Source organism: Pelobates fuscus, chromosome 11, assembly GCF_036172605.1.
Source record: "Pelobates fuscus isolate aPelFus1 chromosome 11, aPelFus1.pri, whole genome shotgun sequence".
In the NCBI taxonomy this organism is placed as follows: Eukaryota; Metazoa; Chordata; class Amphibia; order Anura; family Pelobatidae; genus Pelobates; species Pelobates fuscus.
The window spans coordinates 98,995,713-99,012,603 of NC_086327.1; the positions used below are offsets into that span (position 1 = coordinate 98,995,713).

The following is a 16,891-nucleotide window of genomic DNA, read 5'->3' on the forward strand; positions in this document are numbered from 1 at the left end:
CACCTGGGGTTCTAGCCATTCCCACGTGCAGAGTGGCTGCAAATGTTATCATCTCATCTTACCCCGTGCAGAAGCATGAATTGCTCAATGTATACAGTGTTGCTGGATAGCAGCCAATAGTTGAAGGTACTAGAAATGCTTTAGGTACCATGTAGGAGAAAAAATGGTCTTTGCATATTATAAAATACCATACACCATATACTACCTCTTGCTTTATATGTGACAATATGTCTGCACACGACAAATTAATAAATGGAAAAGATAACTACTTAGAATTCACATAATTGTAAATTACATTCTCCTCACAAATATGCAGGCTCTGGTATATCAGATACAATGGGTACTGACATATATGTTGTTTGTTGCTGAGTTCCAATTCAGTTCCATTGTACTATACGATACTTAAAAACATCTCTTTCACAGATTATTAAACAAAAAATCTCAAGTAAAAACATTATCCAAACCTCTGGAAAATATATACATGGCTAATAAAGTGCTCAGAATCTCTATGTGCAGAGATATTAATTGATGCTAGTGAAGGTTTAACTCAACCTTCCGCAGCTTCAAAATGTACAGCCCGAAAGTAGTGATCTTGTGTGCCCAGCTACCCAATCATCTGGATATATCAAAAATGTCCAGACCCCCTTGTTCTCATTGTTTCCTTTAATACTTATTCCCCTTCTTTTTGTTTTGTTTTTTGCCCAACCTCCTTGTTAAATTTTCCTTTTCTCCATTTTCATGTTTCTCTTCCTGCAACAAAGCTTTTTTTTACACCATCTTATTCTCAATATAGAGTTAGTCCCCTAAATATTAATCTTCACTCTCAGTCCCTCCTCCAGATCTTCTAAACCTCCCTGTAGAAGCTCATTCCACACACCCCCATTTCAGTTCTCTTTATGTTCCCACACCATCTAATTACTCTCTGCCCCTCTCTGTTTAATCTCTAATTGGGAAAATCCCTAAGTATTAAAAACCATTGTTTGAGGAATATTTGTTTTCATTCTAGGAGCCTTATTGGGACTAACATTTCTACTCAATGGACGAGATATCGGGCTGTCCGCCACTGACACAGTCAATGATCACAAATGGGGACTTATCCTCACAATCTGTGGAGTTGTACTCATGGATTTCAGCGCAGATTCCGCAGATAATCCTAGCCATGCTTATATGATGGATGTATGCACTCCAGAAGATCAAGATCGTGGCCTGAATATCCATGCCCTGCTTGCAGGTAGCTGTTTCTTTGTTAACATGAGTTTAATGATTCCCATCATCATTCTTAATCGATAAAGAAGAAGTCAGCATCATAGATAAAAAAAAAAAGAAAAGAAAATGATCAAGGGTGCTCAAGAAATATTAGTGCAACATTATACATTGGGGGGACATTGTTAGCACTATAACCATTTCATCTCATTAAATTGGTTATAGTGCCTGGAGTCCCCTGTAACTCCATTCAGTGTAAAACCATTATCAGCGAGCAGTCTGCAAATGAATAAGGTCCCTGGCTTTCCATAGCTCCGCCTCTACTGGAGGTGTAGCTAATGCAGAGATCACACACTTCCTTCTTGACATACAAGTTCATATTTGAAAAGGTGCTGTGATAGGCTGAAAGCAGTCAGCTGACACTCTCAGCCAATTACCCATTGTGGCTCAAGCTAATGCTTCCTCATAAACCTAAGCAGCACGGAGGATATGAGATGCTGGGGACTCGTATATAGTGCATAGCTTCAAAATTTTTTAAATATTTACGCAATGAATTGAGTATGGCAACAGGGGACTCAATACACTGTAGTCACTTCAATAAGAAGCCGTTTAAGCCTGGTGGTTTGATTCCCCTTGTAACAGAGTACAAAATTAAGCGCAAGCTTGCATTCATAAAGTATTTAAGTACATTAAAAAGGAGTTTGAATGTGTTTTATCAATATGTTGGATAATTAGTGCAACCCAAAATATCCTTATATATAATGCAAGTAGTGAAGTCATAAACAAGTAATAATAGTTACTAATGTGCCACATGTACCTATCACAGTCAGTGACATTCAGTAAGTAAATAAAACTATATATTCAAAAGAGCACCATAACATTGGAAATCAATGATATCCAAAAGGCAGATTTTGGCTGAGATTATTGCTATATAAATGTATGGGCTATATAAAATCAAGGTGTCTTTTAAGGTTGTCAATTGGCATCTCCCACTGTGTAAGTCCTGCACTGCTAGACATGCTTAAAGGTTATTCACCACTGCAAGTCTTGAGGGTTAATGTCACACTCACAGGGTAGACATTTCACTCGCCAATAGTTAGTGGGCGAGTGGACATTTTGAGTGCTGGCTGAGGGTTTTCTTCACATTACTCATATTGAGTTTACAGAATGTAGGCCAATAAGAAAAAGTCCTAATCTGAAACAGTAATAACTACACAACAAGACAAATTACAAATACATTTTAAAATAGCAAAAGCAAAATATAAACAGAAGTTAATAAGTAATTGTGTTATGATAGAAACACAATTGACAGTATGAGTTTAAATAAGAGTCTGGCTGCCATTTAATTTGTTTTGTTATATTTTGATTTATTTGCTATCATGCAAGCAATGATCCTATGTTCTTGTAATTCCACAGGACTTGGAGGTGGTTTTGGTTATGTTGTTGGTGGAATTAACTGGAATAAGACACGTTTTGGAAAATCTATGGGAGGACAGCTGAGAGTCATCTATTTCTTCACTTCGGTAACATTGACCATAACAACTATCTTAACCCTGATTAGTATTCCAGAAAGGCCTATCCAATCATTCAACAAGAAGAAGAAAGTCATGAAAAGTCCAAGTCTACCTCTGCCTCCATCCCCTCCTGTATTTTTTGAAGAAACCGAGAATCGAACTCATAATACCCATAACTCAAATCACTTATATGCTAGCTTTACTAGCCCAATATCCCCTTTCAGTCCACTCACCCCAAAGTATGGCAGTTTAATCAGTAGGGACAATTCCTTAACAGGAATTAATGAATTTGCTTCTTCGTTTGGAACCACAAATATTGACAGTGTTCTCATAGACTGTTTCACGGGAGGTAATGAGAATTTTTCTGCTCCCTCTAGCAGCTTGTCAAGACAAGCTAGTAGTCTTCCTCGAGTACCCGAAAGCCTATATTGTGGTGGACACAGAGACTCAGCAGAAAATATTACAAGTCCTGGAGCTGAAAGGAATCATTTAAGAGTTGGATCTCTTGATGCATCGAAGGCAAGAGCTTCAGGAATTCTGAAAAGGCCTCAGACGTTAGCTATTCCGGATATTGTTACAGCAACTTGCCCTGAGAGCAGCAGAAGAAGAAATGTGACATTCAGCCAACAGGTAAATGTAAACATTAATATAATTCACATTGTTCTATTGCGACTGTTAATGGGGTTTTATTTCCAAATGCATGTTTATGTTTTGGAGTAATATACATTCACCTTTTTGTGAAAGATATTGCACAATAAAGCAGAATTAAAAACTTATATCCACTCCTGAAATTAATAAAATACTAAGTGAAAAACGTATGTAAAATATGCAGATAAATTATCTTACCTCGAACAATATTTGGGTAAGTAGAGTTATTCACCAGTATAACATGACAAATACAAACAGAGAGGACACATAGCGCAGTTTTTTTTTCGGAGTGGCATATTTAAAATAATATTAGAAATCCACTCACATTAGATTAGAGCCTGCAATTATTGTTCAGTTAGTTGCACAGTTGTGCTCTCTAGGCAGCACCACACCTTGCTTCTGGGAGATTCGTATCTCAAGATGAATAAAAGTAAAGCACAAATAGTGTAATATGTAAAGCTAGGGCAAAATAAGTGGGCATATGTTGTTGAGCTCACGTTATTCAGAGCACCATAATTCCCTGGCTCTGAGGTTTTAAAGGCTTGGTGTCAAATATGGGGTGACACTCACCCACAGACAACTTCCTGGAACTGGAAATCAGTGTGGACACAAGTAATGCTAAATTAACATTTATTTAATTTGAAGCAGTGACCTAAAACAATAAATAATTAATAATATTGCACAAGCATCCCATATAGTTCTATGTGTCAAGCTTTAAGTAGCTTCCTCAATCGACCGACACTCTGTGATTTGTGTCAGTGATAATTTTGAAGGCAAATTTCCAGTTAGTTATAGTGATAGTCTTTTAACTAAAAAGCCGTTTTAGTTTTAGTCGTATATTAGTTATCTTAATTGTTTTAGTTTTAGTCGTCTAAATTTCCAGCAGATTTTAGTTGACACAACTAAAATCTAATGGGTTTAGTTATAGCCTCTATCAGTCTCTTTTGCCCTTCCTGAGCCCCTCTGTGTCTCTTTGTGTCCTCCAAGCCCCTTTCGGTGTCTCCCGCCCCAAGCCCATGTCTGTCTCTTTTGCCCCTTCCCTAGCCCCTTTGTGTGTCTCTTTCTCTCAACAGCCCCATTTGTGTGGCTCCCGCCTCAAGCTCCTCTCTGTCTCTTTTGCCCCTTCCCTAGCCACTCTGTTTGTCTCTTTCTCTCAACAGCCCCATTTGTGTTGTTTCTCTTCCCCATCAGCACCTTGTCTCTTTCTCCCCCAGTCGCTCTATGTCGCGTTGTGTCCCCCAGCCCCTCCATGCATCTCATCTCTCCCACATGTTTCATTCCCCTCAGCCCCTATTCCTCCCTCGGACCCTCCACATGTGCCATTCCCACCAGTCCCCTCCAACGTCTCATTCCCCCAACCACCCCATGTGTCTCAATCCCCCAGCTTCCCATGTGTCTCATTCCCTCAGCCCCACATATGTGTCATTTTCTCTCCTCCCTCCCCATGTGTCTTACCTGCGAGGGTTAATTTTGGTGGCAAATTTATATTTAGTTTTAGTCATAGTCTTTTGACTACAAAGCCATTTTAGTTTAAGTCACCTGAATAGTTTTAAATTTAGATTAAATCTGATGAAAATTGTCAACGAAATAACACTATTACTTGTTCAACTGGACTATTTTCCAAAATAGGAATGATTTTGCTATACATGGGATTTACAGGAGGTATGCTATCTTCTATAATAATTTATGGATGTTTCTTGGTGGATTGTCCACAAACGAAGGCCTTAATTTCATATATTTTGATAAGCGTTTCAATTTAATATTATTTGAAATTCTGTAATATTTTGAATAATATTTTAATAATTTTATATTTATTGATTCATTTTTTAACAAATATATTTATTTTTTAGTTTTATTTTGAAAAAAAATGTTACATTTAATGCTAAGAATTTGTTCACAGATTTTCATGTAAATTGTCTAATAGACTGGTATTTTTTTCTGTTATGGAATCTGGAATTTGGGAATATATTTTTTAAGCTGTCAGTTGTGATGCATTCACAACTACATTCAAAAAGCTTGCCAAAATCTGTTAGGTAGAGAAATTGTTGCAAATCTGCTACTTTTACCTTCATTCTGCACATAATATTTAATGCAATCCACTGTTTAGTGAATGACCCGATTGGAAATGTTAAAAGGACACTCCATACCCCTAAAGGATTTCAGCTGGCTGAAGTTCTTTATGTGTGAATAGTGTGTCTCCCTTTTTTTTTGCAGATTTCAACAGAAACTGGAACTGTTACATATTAACCCTGTTACACCCCTCTGGCTGTCAATCAGACAACCGGTCCTTTTACTTCCTAGTTTGGTTATCTCAATGGAGCTAAACTGAAGAGGGAGGCAATTTCCCAAAGCACCTGCCCTGCAAGGACTTCTCATTGAGTTGCATTGGGAAGTCTGTGATTGGATAGCCACAAGTCTGGGATGGGGAAGAACGGGAAGGCTGCAAAGGCTGTAGAAAAGACAACTGCAGCTTTTTTCAAGATATTTTTAGATATATCCCCAATAGAAAAATGCATAAATGCATTCATGTGTTCATTGGAGGTATATCTACTAAATGTTGATTTTTATGTATTTTTTTTTTGGTCAGTGGAGTGTCCCTTTAACACAAGAATGGAAAGGTGCATGTTGCAGTTACTGAAGAGCATTCTGTAACATTGCAATTGCTTTTCTTGCCATTTTCATTCTGTGAAGGTAATTCTGCATGACCTAATGTTACATGGTTTGATTTCTAGGGTTTCTGTATTGTATGCTGATATGGAGTTCTTGTGGTGCAGGTGGCTAATATTTTGCTGAATGGTGTAAAGTATGAGAGCGAACTCAATGGATCCACCGAGATGTGCCATCAACCACTTTCAATGAAGTTGCTGTGTTCATCCATCTGGCACATGCCTAAGGCACTGCGCAACCTCTGTATCAATCACTTTCTAGGTAACGTCTCTGTTCTGTTTACTTATGTTTTCACATCTAATGCTAAATTTGCGTAGTATTGGGTCAGGGGTTATGATGCTAAGAGGGAGTCTTTGTGTCTAGACACCTAAAATGCAATAATGCATCAGATCACCAAGAGGTTTATTCACAAAATTGATTTGCTCTGAACTTAAATCTAAATAGCACCATTTAGAAAAAATAACTGATCTGGAAAAAATTCAAGGTTTGCTGGTAAAGTCACAACTTATTTTTGCCTGAATGTCGCCATGTGGATTTCAGTTTGCTGTAATGTATGTTTAGTAAATAGATTCCTATGTCACATGATGACTTATTTACACAAAAAATACCAAAACATATAAAGGGACCCTATAGGCTCCCAGACCAATTGATGTTATTGCAGTGGTCTGGGTGCAGTGTTCCTGTCCCCTTAACCCTGCAATTTTAGAGAAACTGCAATGTTTACATTGCAGGGTTAAAGGGAAACTCCAGTGCCAGGAAAACAATCTGTTTTCCTGGCACTGGATGGTCCCTCTCCCTCCTACCCCCCAATCCCCAGTTACTGAAGGGGTAAAAACCCCTTCAGTCACTTACATGAGGCAGCGGCGATGTCCCTCGTCGCTGTCTCCTCCTCCGCCACCGCTCCTCCCTGTGACTCTGTCGGCCGGTGGGCGAGACTGATCCCGCCCACCGGCCGAGGAGACCTAATGCGCATGACAGAACTCGGGCACCCCCTAATTTACATTTGCCCCACCCCTTCCTGTGAATAACACACCTCTTCCTGTTAAAGACTAAGACACACACTTAGACTGACAAACACACACTCTCAGATACACTGACATACACACACACACACACTGATTTGACAAAATCTGACAGGCACACATAATCACTGACTCACTCACAGACACACACTGACAGACACACACAATCACTGACATACACACACAATAACGCAGACACACACACTCACTCACAGACACACACACACTCACAGACACACACACTGACAGGCATACACAATCACTCAGACACACACACATTCACTGACAGACACACACAATCACTCAGACACACAGGCTCCCTCACAGACACACACATTCACAGACACACTTACAGACAGACACACACACACACACACACAAGCACCCTCACAGACACACAAAATCACTCAGACACATGGGCTCCCTCACAGACACACTCACTCACAGACGCAAACACTCACTCACAGACACACACAATCACTCAGACACACACTGACAGACATATACTCACTCACAGAAACACACTGACAGACATACAGACACACTGACAGCCACACACACACACACACACACTGCCAGCCAGCCAGATACAGACACACACATTATCGCCCCCTCCCCCCCAACACTGACAGATTATTTTTTTATTTTAATTTAAATCCACACAGCTTCCCAACCTTTTGGAGAGCTGGGTGGATTTTTTTACCTGGGATCCAGTGGGGGTGCTGGCCGGGCTGCTTCGACAAGGAGGGAGGCAGTTGGGCGGCTAGCTGAATTCCAAGGCGGAGCCAAGCGGAGGGAGCGCTGATTTGTGAGCTCGCTCTGCTCAGCGCGCCGCAGATTGATGCCAGGAGCCGGAATATGACATCAGGCTAACAAGGTAAGCCAGGCTAACAAGGTAATTGCCTGGGCATTTGGGGGCGGCTTTTTTTGCTCCCCCATGGAAAGTGCTGCCCAAGGCAAATGCCTTGTTTGCCTCGTGGCAAATACGTCACTGGTTATACTATAGTGTTCATTTAGTTTGCTCTTTTTTTTGCATTTTACAAAAAGTGCAGATTTCAATACAAAATTTACACTTTTATAAATTAACCTGGTTACACCCGTACCTCCCCCTGGCAACAGATCCTGCTACTTCCTGGTTGTTTAGCTCAGTGGAGCTAAGTTCAAGAGGCAAACAAATGCTCAGAGCACCTGCCTTGCAAAGACTTTGGAAGTCTGTGATTGGATAGCCACAGAAAGTCTGGGTGGGGTTAGAAAGGGAGGGATTGCAAAGGTTGCTGACAAGAGAAGCTTTTGTAAACTGGTTTTAGATATTCCACCAATGAACAAAAATGCATAATTTAATTAATGCCTGTCTTCACTGGGGGCTCTATTCACTAAATAGTGATTTTTTTTTGTATGTATTTATTTTTTATTTGAGCATGTTTCTTTAATCCTTAGTGGCACTTGCAGTCCTTGCATTCACTGTTAAACAGTTTTTAATGTTTTAATTCTAAACGAGAGTCCCCACCAGCTTATATAATCTAATAATATAATGAGGAGCAGCAGTGGGTGGCTGTGATTGGCTAAAGGTATTACTTGACCACTTTTAGTCTTTCACAGCGCCCATTGCAGGTATTAGTTGGTACGGCTAGCAGGAAGTGTGTAATCTCTGCCTTAGTCACGCCTCCAGTAGGGGCTGGGCTGTGGGTGGCCTGGGAACATTATTTAGTTTTAAACTGCTTGAAAATGTCTTAATACTGAATGGAGGGAATGCACCAAGAGACTTCAGGCACTATAACCAATTCGATTAGATGAAATATAGTGCCTACAGTGTCACTGTTACATCTTTCACTTCTTTAAGAATGTATCATCTATTTATTTTATTTATTTATTATTGCCATTTATATAGCGCCAACAGATTCCGTAGCGCTTTACAATATTATGAGAGGGGGATTTAACTATAAATAGGACAATTACAAATAAACTTACAGGAACAATAGGTTGAAGAGGACCCTGCTCAAACGAGCTTACATTCTATAGGAGGTGGGGTGTAAAACACATTAGGACAGGAATTTACAATCAAATAAGGTGGGCTGCCCTTTAGGAGAGGGCAAGAGACAGGTATGTGAGGTAAGGGTTAGTCTTGGAGGCCATAAGCTTTCCTAAAGAGATGGGTTTTAAGGCACTTCTTAAAAGATGCAAGACTAGGGGAGAGTCTGATGGCGGTAGGCAGGCTATTCCATAGGAAGGGAGCCGCCCGCGAGAAGTCCTGCAAGCGCGAGTTGGCCGTACGAGTGCGGACAACGGACAGGAGGTGGTCACGGGCAGAACGGAGAGACCGAGAAGGGACATACCTATGGATCTGTGAGGAGATATAAGAGGGGCTAGAGTTGTTCAGTGCTTTATAGGTGTGAGTTAGTACCTTGAATTGACTCCTATAGCATACAGGAAGCCAATGTAAGGACTGGCAGAGGGGTGAGGTGTGAGAGAAACGACTAGAGAGGAAAATCAATCTAGCAGCAGCATTCATTACGGACTGTAAGGGTGCAGTACGGCTATTGGGGAGACCAATCAGGAGAGGGTTACAATAATCCATGCGGGAAATTACTAGAGCATGGACAAGCTCCTTGGTAGTATCTGGTGCAAGAAAGGGGCGGATGCGGGCTATGTTTTTAAGATGGAATCTACAGGATTTGGCAACATGCTGGATGTGAGGCTCAAAGGTGAGACCAGAGTCAAGTATGACGCCAAGACAGCGCGCTTGCAAGGATGGACTGATGTTGGTACCACAAACTTGGAGGGAGAGCGAAAGAGGATGATCAGTATTAGGAGGAGGAAAGACAAGGAGCTCAGTTTTTGAGAGATTGAGTTTCAGAAAGCGGGAGGACATCCAGTCAGAGATGGAAGAAAGGCAAGCAGTGACACGTTGCAGGACGGCAGGGGAGAGGTCCGGGGAGGAGAGATATAGCTGGGTGTCATCAGCGTACAGGTGGTAGTGAAATCCAAAAGAGGTAATAAGTTTGCCAAGAGAGGCAGTATAAAGAGAAAATAGAAGGGGACCAAGGACGGAGCCTTGGGGAACTCCAACTGAGACAGGGCAAGGGGAGGAGGTATCATTAGAAAAGGAGACACTGAATGAGCGTTGGGAGAGATAAGAGGAAAACCATGAGAGGACAGAGTCACAGAGACCAAGCGATTGAAGAGTTTGAAGAAGGAGAGCATGATCAACGGTGTCAAAGGCCGCTGAGAGGTCAAGAAGAATTAGTATGGAGTAGTGGCCTTTGGATTTAGCTGCGATTAGGTCGTTAGTAACTTTGATAAGGGCAGTCTCTGTAGAGTGGAGAGGGCGGAAGCCAGATTGAAGAGGGTCAAGGAGAGAGTTGGAATTGAGGAAATGAGACACACGGGTAAAGACAAGTCTTTCCAGAAGCTTTGAGGAAAAAGGGAGCAGGGATATGGGACGGTAGTTAGAGGGGGTGGATGGGTCGAGGGATGGTTTTTTTAGTATAGGTACTACAGTGGCATGTTTAAGGTCAGCAGGGACGATGCCAGAGGAAAGCGAGCAGTTGAAGATGTGTGTTAGAGAAGGCACGAGACAAGTGGAGAGAGATCTAATAAGGTGAGATGGGACAGGATCGAGCGGGCAAGTGGTGGGGCGAGAGGAGCAAAGAAGAGCAGCCACCTCTTGGTCAGTAGCTGGGGAGAATGTCTGAAGGGTAGGAAAGGCATGATCTATGTGTGATTGAGAAACAGAAAGGCAAGGAGGGGAGAATTCTTTCCTTAGCTGTTCAATCTTGTCAGTGAAGTAACATGCGAAGTTATCAGCAGTAAGGTTAGTTTTGGGGGTGGCCACAGCAGGGCGAAGAAGAGAATTAAAGGTGTGAAAGAGACGCCTGGGGTTGCAGGAACATGAACTAATGAGAGTGGAAAAATAGGACTGTTTGGCAAGGGCAAGGGCTGCACTGTATGAACACAATATGAATCTATAATGGAGAAAGTCTGATTGTGTACGAGACTTCCTCCAGGAGCGTTCAGCACAACGGGAGCATCTTTGCAGGTAGCGCGTTGATCTAGACATGCCAGGTGATGGTATTGCTTATTATTATATTAATGGAATGAATTTAAACAAAAAATAAATCCGCAACTGATTTAAGTGTTCTCGTGTCTTACAGGATGGCTGTCATTTGAAGGGATGCTGCTATTCTATACTGATTTCATGGGAGAAGTAGTATTTCAGGGGGATCCAAAAGCCCCACACAATTCTGAAGAATATCATAAATATAATGCTGGAGTGACCATGGGATGCTGGGGCATGTGTATATATGCATTCAGTGCGGCCTTTTATTCTGGTAACTTCATGGTTTTTGTTTGCGTTGATAGGGTACAGACGACACCGACAATTAGTATCCATTTAAAAAGGTGCCATCTAAATAACATGGTTAAAATGTCATACTTTCTAAGAGTAGTAAAATTAGAGGGGCTGAAGGAACATGTGCTCTAGGCGTTGGTTAAAGAGGGGGGCCACCACTCCAGAAGAAGCACAGAGCTTCAATGGGCTGATCAGGAGATCAAAAATCTCATCTGATCGGCCCCACACTCCTCACACAGTGTTCCCTCATTTTAGATAAATAAAAGGGGCTCGTGTTGGATCCATGCTGCACTGCAGGATATTCTAGCTTGCAACAGTCATCCCCTTCTGAAGCTGAACCACTGCCGTGCACCGGAGGGAGAGGTTTATAGGCCAGAAAGTATGTACAGAGTCGAAGAGAGTGGTGTACTGAGGATGGCAAGGGGTTAGAGAATTATATAATAAGCATGGGAGAGGTAGAGATCATGGGTCTGAGTGTAGGAAGAGGGAGAGAGTGGGTTAATTAACATGGGAGGGGAGAGAGAACGTAGTAATGATCTTAGTGGGAGAAAGAATGGGGTAATGATCATGGGGAAGAGAGAGAATGGGGTAATGATCATGGGGGAGAGAGAGGATGTAGTAATGATCATAGTGGGAGAAAGAATGGGGTAGTGATCATAGTGGGAGAAAGAATGGGGTAATGATCATGGGGAGAGAGAGAATGGGATAATTATCATGGGGAGAGAGAGAATGGGATAATTATCATGGGGAGAGAGAGAATGGGGTAATGATCATGGGGGAGAGAGAGAATGGGGTAATGATCATGAGGGAAAAAGAGAATGGGGTAATCATCATGGGGAGAGAGAGAATGGGATAATGGTTATGAGGGAGATAGAAAATGGGGTAATGATCAGGGGAAAGAGAGAGAATGGGTTAATGATCAGGGGGAAAGAGAGAGAACGGGTTAATGATCAGGGGGAAAGAGAGAGAATGGTGTAATGATCATGGGGAGAGAGAGTATGGGTTAATGATCAGGGGAAAGAGAGAGAATGGGTTAATGATCAGGGGGAAAGAGAGAGAACGGGTTAATGATCAGGGGGAAAGAGAGAGAATGGTGTAATGATCATGGGGAGAGAGAGTATGGGTTAATGATCAGGGGAAAGAGAGAGAATGGGTTAATGATCAGGGGGAAAGAGAGAGAATGGGGTAATGGTTATGAGGGAGATAGAAAATGGGGTAATGATCAGGGGAAAGAGAGAGAATGGTGTAATGATCAGGGGGAAAGAGAGAGAATGGTGTAATGATCAGGGGGAAAGAGAGAGAATGGTGTAATGATCATGGGGAGAGAGATAATGGTGTAAGGATCATGGGGAGAGAGAGAATGGGGTAATGATCATGATCATGATCATGGGGGAGAGAGAATGGGGTAATGATCATGGGGAGAGAGAGAATTGGGTAATGGTCATGGGAGGGAGGGAGAGAATGTAGTACTGATCATGGCAAGGGGGAGAGAGAATGGAGTAATGATCATGGGAGGAAAGAGAATGGGGTAATTATCATGGGGAGAGAGAGAATGGATTAATGAGAGAGAGAATGGAGTAATGGTCATGGGGAGAGAGATAATGGACTAATGATGATGGGAGAGGGAGTGAGAATTGATTAATGACACAGGATGGCAGGGGGAGAAAGAATAGATTAATGATCATGGCAGGGGGAGAGAGAATGGAGTAATGATCATGGCAGGGGGAGAGAGAATGGAGTAATGATCATGGCAGGGGGAGAGAGAATGGAGTAATGATCATGGCAGGGGGAGAGAGAATGGAGTAATGATCATGGCAGGGGGAGAGAGAATGGAGTAATGATCATGGCAGGGGGAGAGAGAATGGAGTAATGATCATGGCAGGGGGAGAGAGAAGGGAGTAATGATCATGGCAAGGGGAGAGAGAATGAAGTAATGATCATGGCAGGGGGAGAGAGAAGGGAGTAATGATCATGGCAGGGGGAGAGAGAAGGGAGTAATGATCATGGCAGGGGGAGAGAGAACGGAGTAATGATCATGGCAGGGGGAGAAAGAATAGAGTAATGATCATGGCAGGGGGAGAGAGAATGGAGTAATGATCATGGCAGGGGGAGAGAGAATGGAGTAATGATCATGGCAGGGGGAGAGAGAATGGAGTAATGATCATGGCAGGGGAGAGAGAGAATGGAGTAATGATCATGGCAGGGGGAGAAAGAATAGAGTAATGATCATGGCAGGGGGGGAGAGAATGGAGTAATGATCATGGCAGGGGGAGAGAGAATGGAGTAATGATCATGGCAGGGGGAGAGAGAATGGAGTAATGATCATGGCAGGGGGAGAGAGAATGGAGTAATGATCATGGCAGGGGAGAGAGAGAATGGAGTAATGATCATGGCAGGGGGAGAGAGAATGGAGTAATGATCATGGCAGGGGAGAGAGAGAAGGGAGTAATGATCATGGCAGGGGGAGAGAGAATGGAGTAATGATCATGGCAGGGGAGAGAGAGAATGGAGTAATGATCATGGCAGGGGGAGAGAGAATGGAGTAATGATCATGGCAGGGGGAGAGAGAAGGGAGTAATGATCATGGCAGGGGGAGAGAGAAGGGAGTAATGATCATGGCAGGGGGAGAGAGAAGGGAGTAATGATCATGGCAGGGGGAGAGATAAGGGAGTAATGATCATGGCAGGGGGAGAGAGAATGGAGTAATGATCATGGCAGGGGAGAGAGAAGGGAGTAATTATCATCGCAGGGGGGGAGAGAATGGAGTAATGATCATGGCAGGGGGAGAGAGAATGGAGTAATGATCATGGCAGGGGGAGAGAGAATTCAGTAATGATCATGAGAGTAATAGCCCAGTACGTGATGCTGGGAACTCACTGATCCCAGCATGTACCTGCTGGCTGCTGCTGATAGGCTAGGCTAAAAGCAATCGCTTTAGAAGCTGCTAGCGAGTGAAATTTATCCCTTGACGAGAAGGAATTCACCCCTGAAGTGTACACTATGGTTTGCAGTGGCGAATAACTTTTGAAGCCTGACTACAATTGTAAGCCCTGCCATATTGATAGTGAATCCTGGAATGTATGTGTGTTCTATGATAAAAAATATGGAGAAATTCGTAACGGACAATCTAACATTTTTATTTTCTTAATTTAGCTATTCTAGAAAAGTTGGAGGATTATTTTAGCATCCGGACACTATTCTTCATTGCATACCTTGCATTTGGCTTGGGCACCGGTTTGGCTACACTATCCAGCAATTTGTATATTATTTTATCCCTGTGTGTTACACATGGCATCCTGTTTTCCACTCTTTGCATATTGCCATACTCACTACTCTGTGACTACTATCAGAACAAAAAGGTAAGTCAACTTCATGTAGGCATCAACTTACCCGCGTAATACATTTTTGTTCAGCTACATACTGATTTTATAGAACTGTTTTTGTTTTAACTCTATATCAATGTAAGCAAAAATATAAATGGTAAAAACATTTTGATTTTGTTTTTCTAGACATACTGTTAAAAAAAAAAGACATTGGATTTTTTTATTAAAATCAAATTAATTTACATACTTTTGTCTGCTAGTTTAGTTGCTTAATTAATGTATTTACTTTAATCAGGAAGGAAACTGAACTAGGGTACCACACAATTGTGTCTGCCAGTTTTTTTTAACAAAAGTGTAAAAGGAGCTGTCAGTATGCTGATAGCAGCTTTGGTAGCATCGCTATCAGCTAATGCAGTCAGTAGTTCCATTCTGCTCCACTGAAAATGAGAGAATCCGAACGATTGAGTAACTTCCTGAGCTGGGTAGAGCTCACTGCAGAGGCTGCAAATCCTGGAGATTAAATGTTGGTAATCTGTGATCTATATGATTAAAATAGTGGTCACATCCAGCCTAATTTCACTCCTGTGACCTATTAATGATATATACTGTTGAGAGTGCTCTACATTAAGTATCCATATGTGTCTTGCAAAAACATGACCATCTGGCAATCCTGGAGATGGGGGATAAAAGGGTTATGGATTCACTCACAAATGCAATCAATAGTGTACATGTGACTTTTAAACGTAAAATAAGCAAATGACTCAGGAAAGGTTAATTGACAAAATGCTGGCCCCTGAAACAGTTGAATATAATGTTGTATGTATAAAGCCAAAATAAACTCTTAGACAACGTTCACCACGGAAACCAATGCAATATCCATGTGATTGCTGATCCATTGCATTTATTGGTCTTGGGCAAATGTAGGCATTGACCACTGTTGCTAAGAAATACCAACATGTATCGTTTTTATTCAGACCACAGATTTTTCAATATAATTTCTTTTTTTTATCAGTTTATAGGTTCCAGTTCAGATGGCACTAAACGTGGAATGGGAGTTGATATCTCTCTCCTGAGTTGTCAGTATTTTCTTGCACAGATCATTGTATCTATTGTAATGGGACCTTTAACTTCAGCTGTTGGAAGTGCCAATGGCGTGATGTACTTTTCCAGCGTCATGTCATTTGTTGGCTGTTTTTATTCATCCTTGTTTGTTATCTACGACATGCCACCAAGTGGAGACTACGAAGAAGAACAGCAACCCCTTTTGCTCAACATCTAGAGTAATGATCCACTTTGTAATGTGCAATTTTAATTCTATTACTTTTATTTGGCCAGAAGTTCTGATAAAACACCTTGAAATCTGAATTTGTGACACAATGGCTCAAAATAAAGAATTATTAATACCACTAAATTTGCCTTGAACTGTAAGTGTAATATGCACAAATAAGGGAACGAAGGCAGGAAAAAAGGCCTGTATGGAAGGCCATCAAGAAGTAAGGCAGGAAGGAAAGAAGGTAATATTAATGTATGAGTAGGTTTAATGGAACACTAAAGTATAGTCAAATTTACGATGAGCGATATACAAACATCTAATAAACAACTAGCAGCACTCAGATGGTGAATACAATATCAATACTAAAGATCAGTGGTTCCCAAACTAGTCCTCATGGCCCACCAACAATCCAGTATTTCCCTGTTTTATTCCAATGGAGATACTGCCAAAACCTGGACTGTTGATGAGTCTTGAGGACTGATTTGAGAAACAATGCTGAAGATTAATTGTAAAAACTCAACAAACATATATTTAATTCAGAAACAGTATTACTTATAAGGATACTGGTACCAACAACCACTGATACAATTTGTAACAGAGTTTATAAAATTCCTGCATGCAGATAGTCCACTATATACTGTGATCCCTAAGAGCAATATTGGCACACTTCAAAGTGACTCCCCTCAGATTTACAGTACAAATGCCTGTAAGTGACCCATGCAACACTACATAGTGTAAAACCATAGATTTATTATTTCAATAAGGTGAAAATAAGGTGAAAATAAAATACTTACACTGTGAGATGGTGAGGCTAATTCACAGACTCACTAATATCGCCCAAAACATAAGAAGTCTGTTACTACTCGTCTACGGCCCTCCCCGTTCTCCGAGCG

The 16,891-nt window shown here is 41.5% G+C and overlaps 1 protein-coding gene across 3 annotated transcripts in view; it reads left to right on the forward strand.

The window, feature by feature from the left end:
* The window catches only part of SLC45A1 (solute carrier family 45 member 1), a 29,843-nt gene extending 13,723 nt beyond the window's left edge, over positions 1-16,120 (forward strand). For all 3 annotated transcript variants that reach the window (XM_063436872.1, XM_063436870.1, XM_063436871.1), the window contains exons 4-9: positions 1,007-1,231; positions 2,620-3,347; positions 6,140-6,293; positions 11,206-11,382; positions 14,556-14,761; positions 15,738-16,120. In XM_063436872.1, coding sequence (XP_063292942.1) covers positions 1,007-1,231; positions 2,620-3,347; positions 6,140-6,293; positions 11,206-11,382; positions 14,556-14,761; positions 15,738-16,004 — 1,757 coding nt within the window. In that variant the 3' untranslated portion in view covers positions 16,005-16,120. The remainder of the gene's footprint in view (positions 1-1,006; positions 1,232-2,619; positions 3,348-6,139; positions 6,294-11,205; positions 11,383-14,555; positions 14,762-15,737) is intronic.
* The last annotated feature ends 771 nt before the right edge of the window (positions 16,121-16,891 follow it).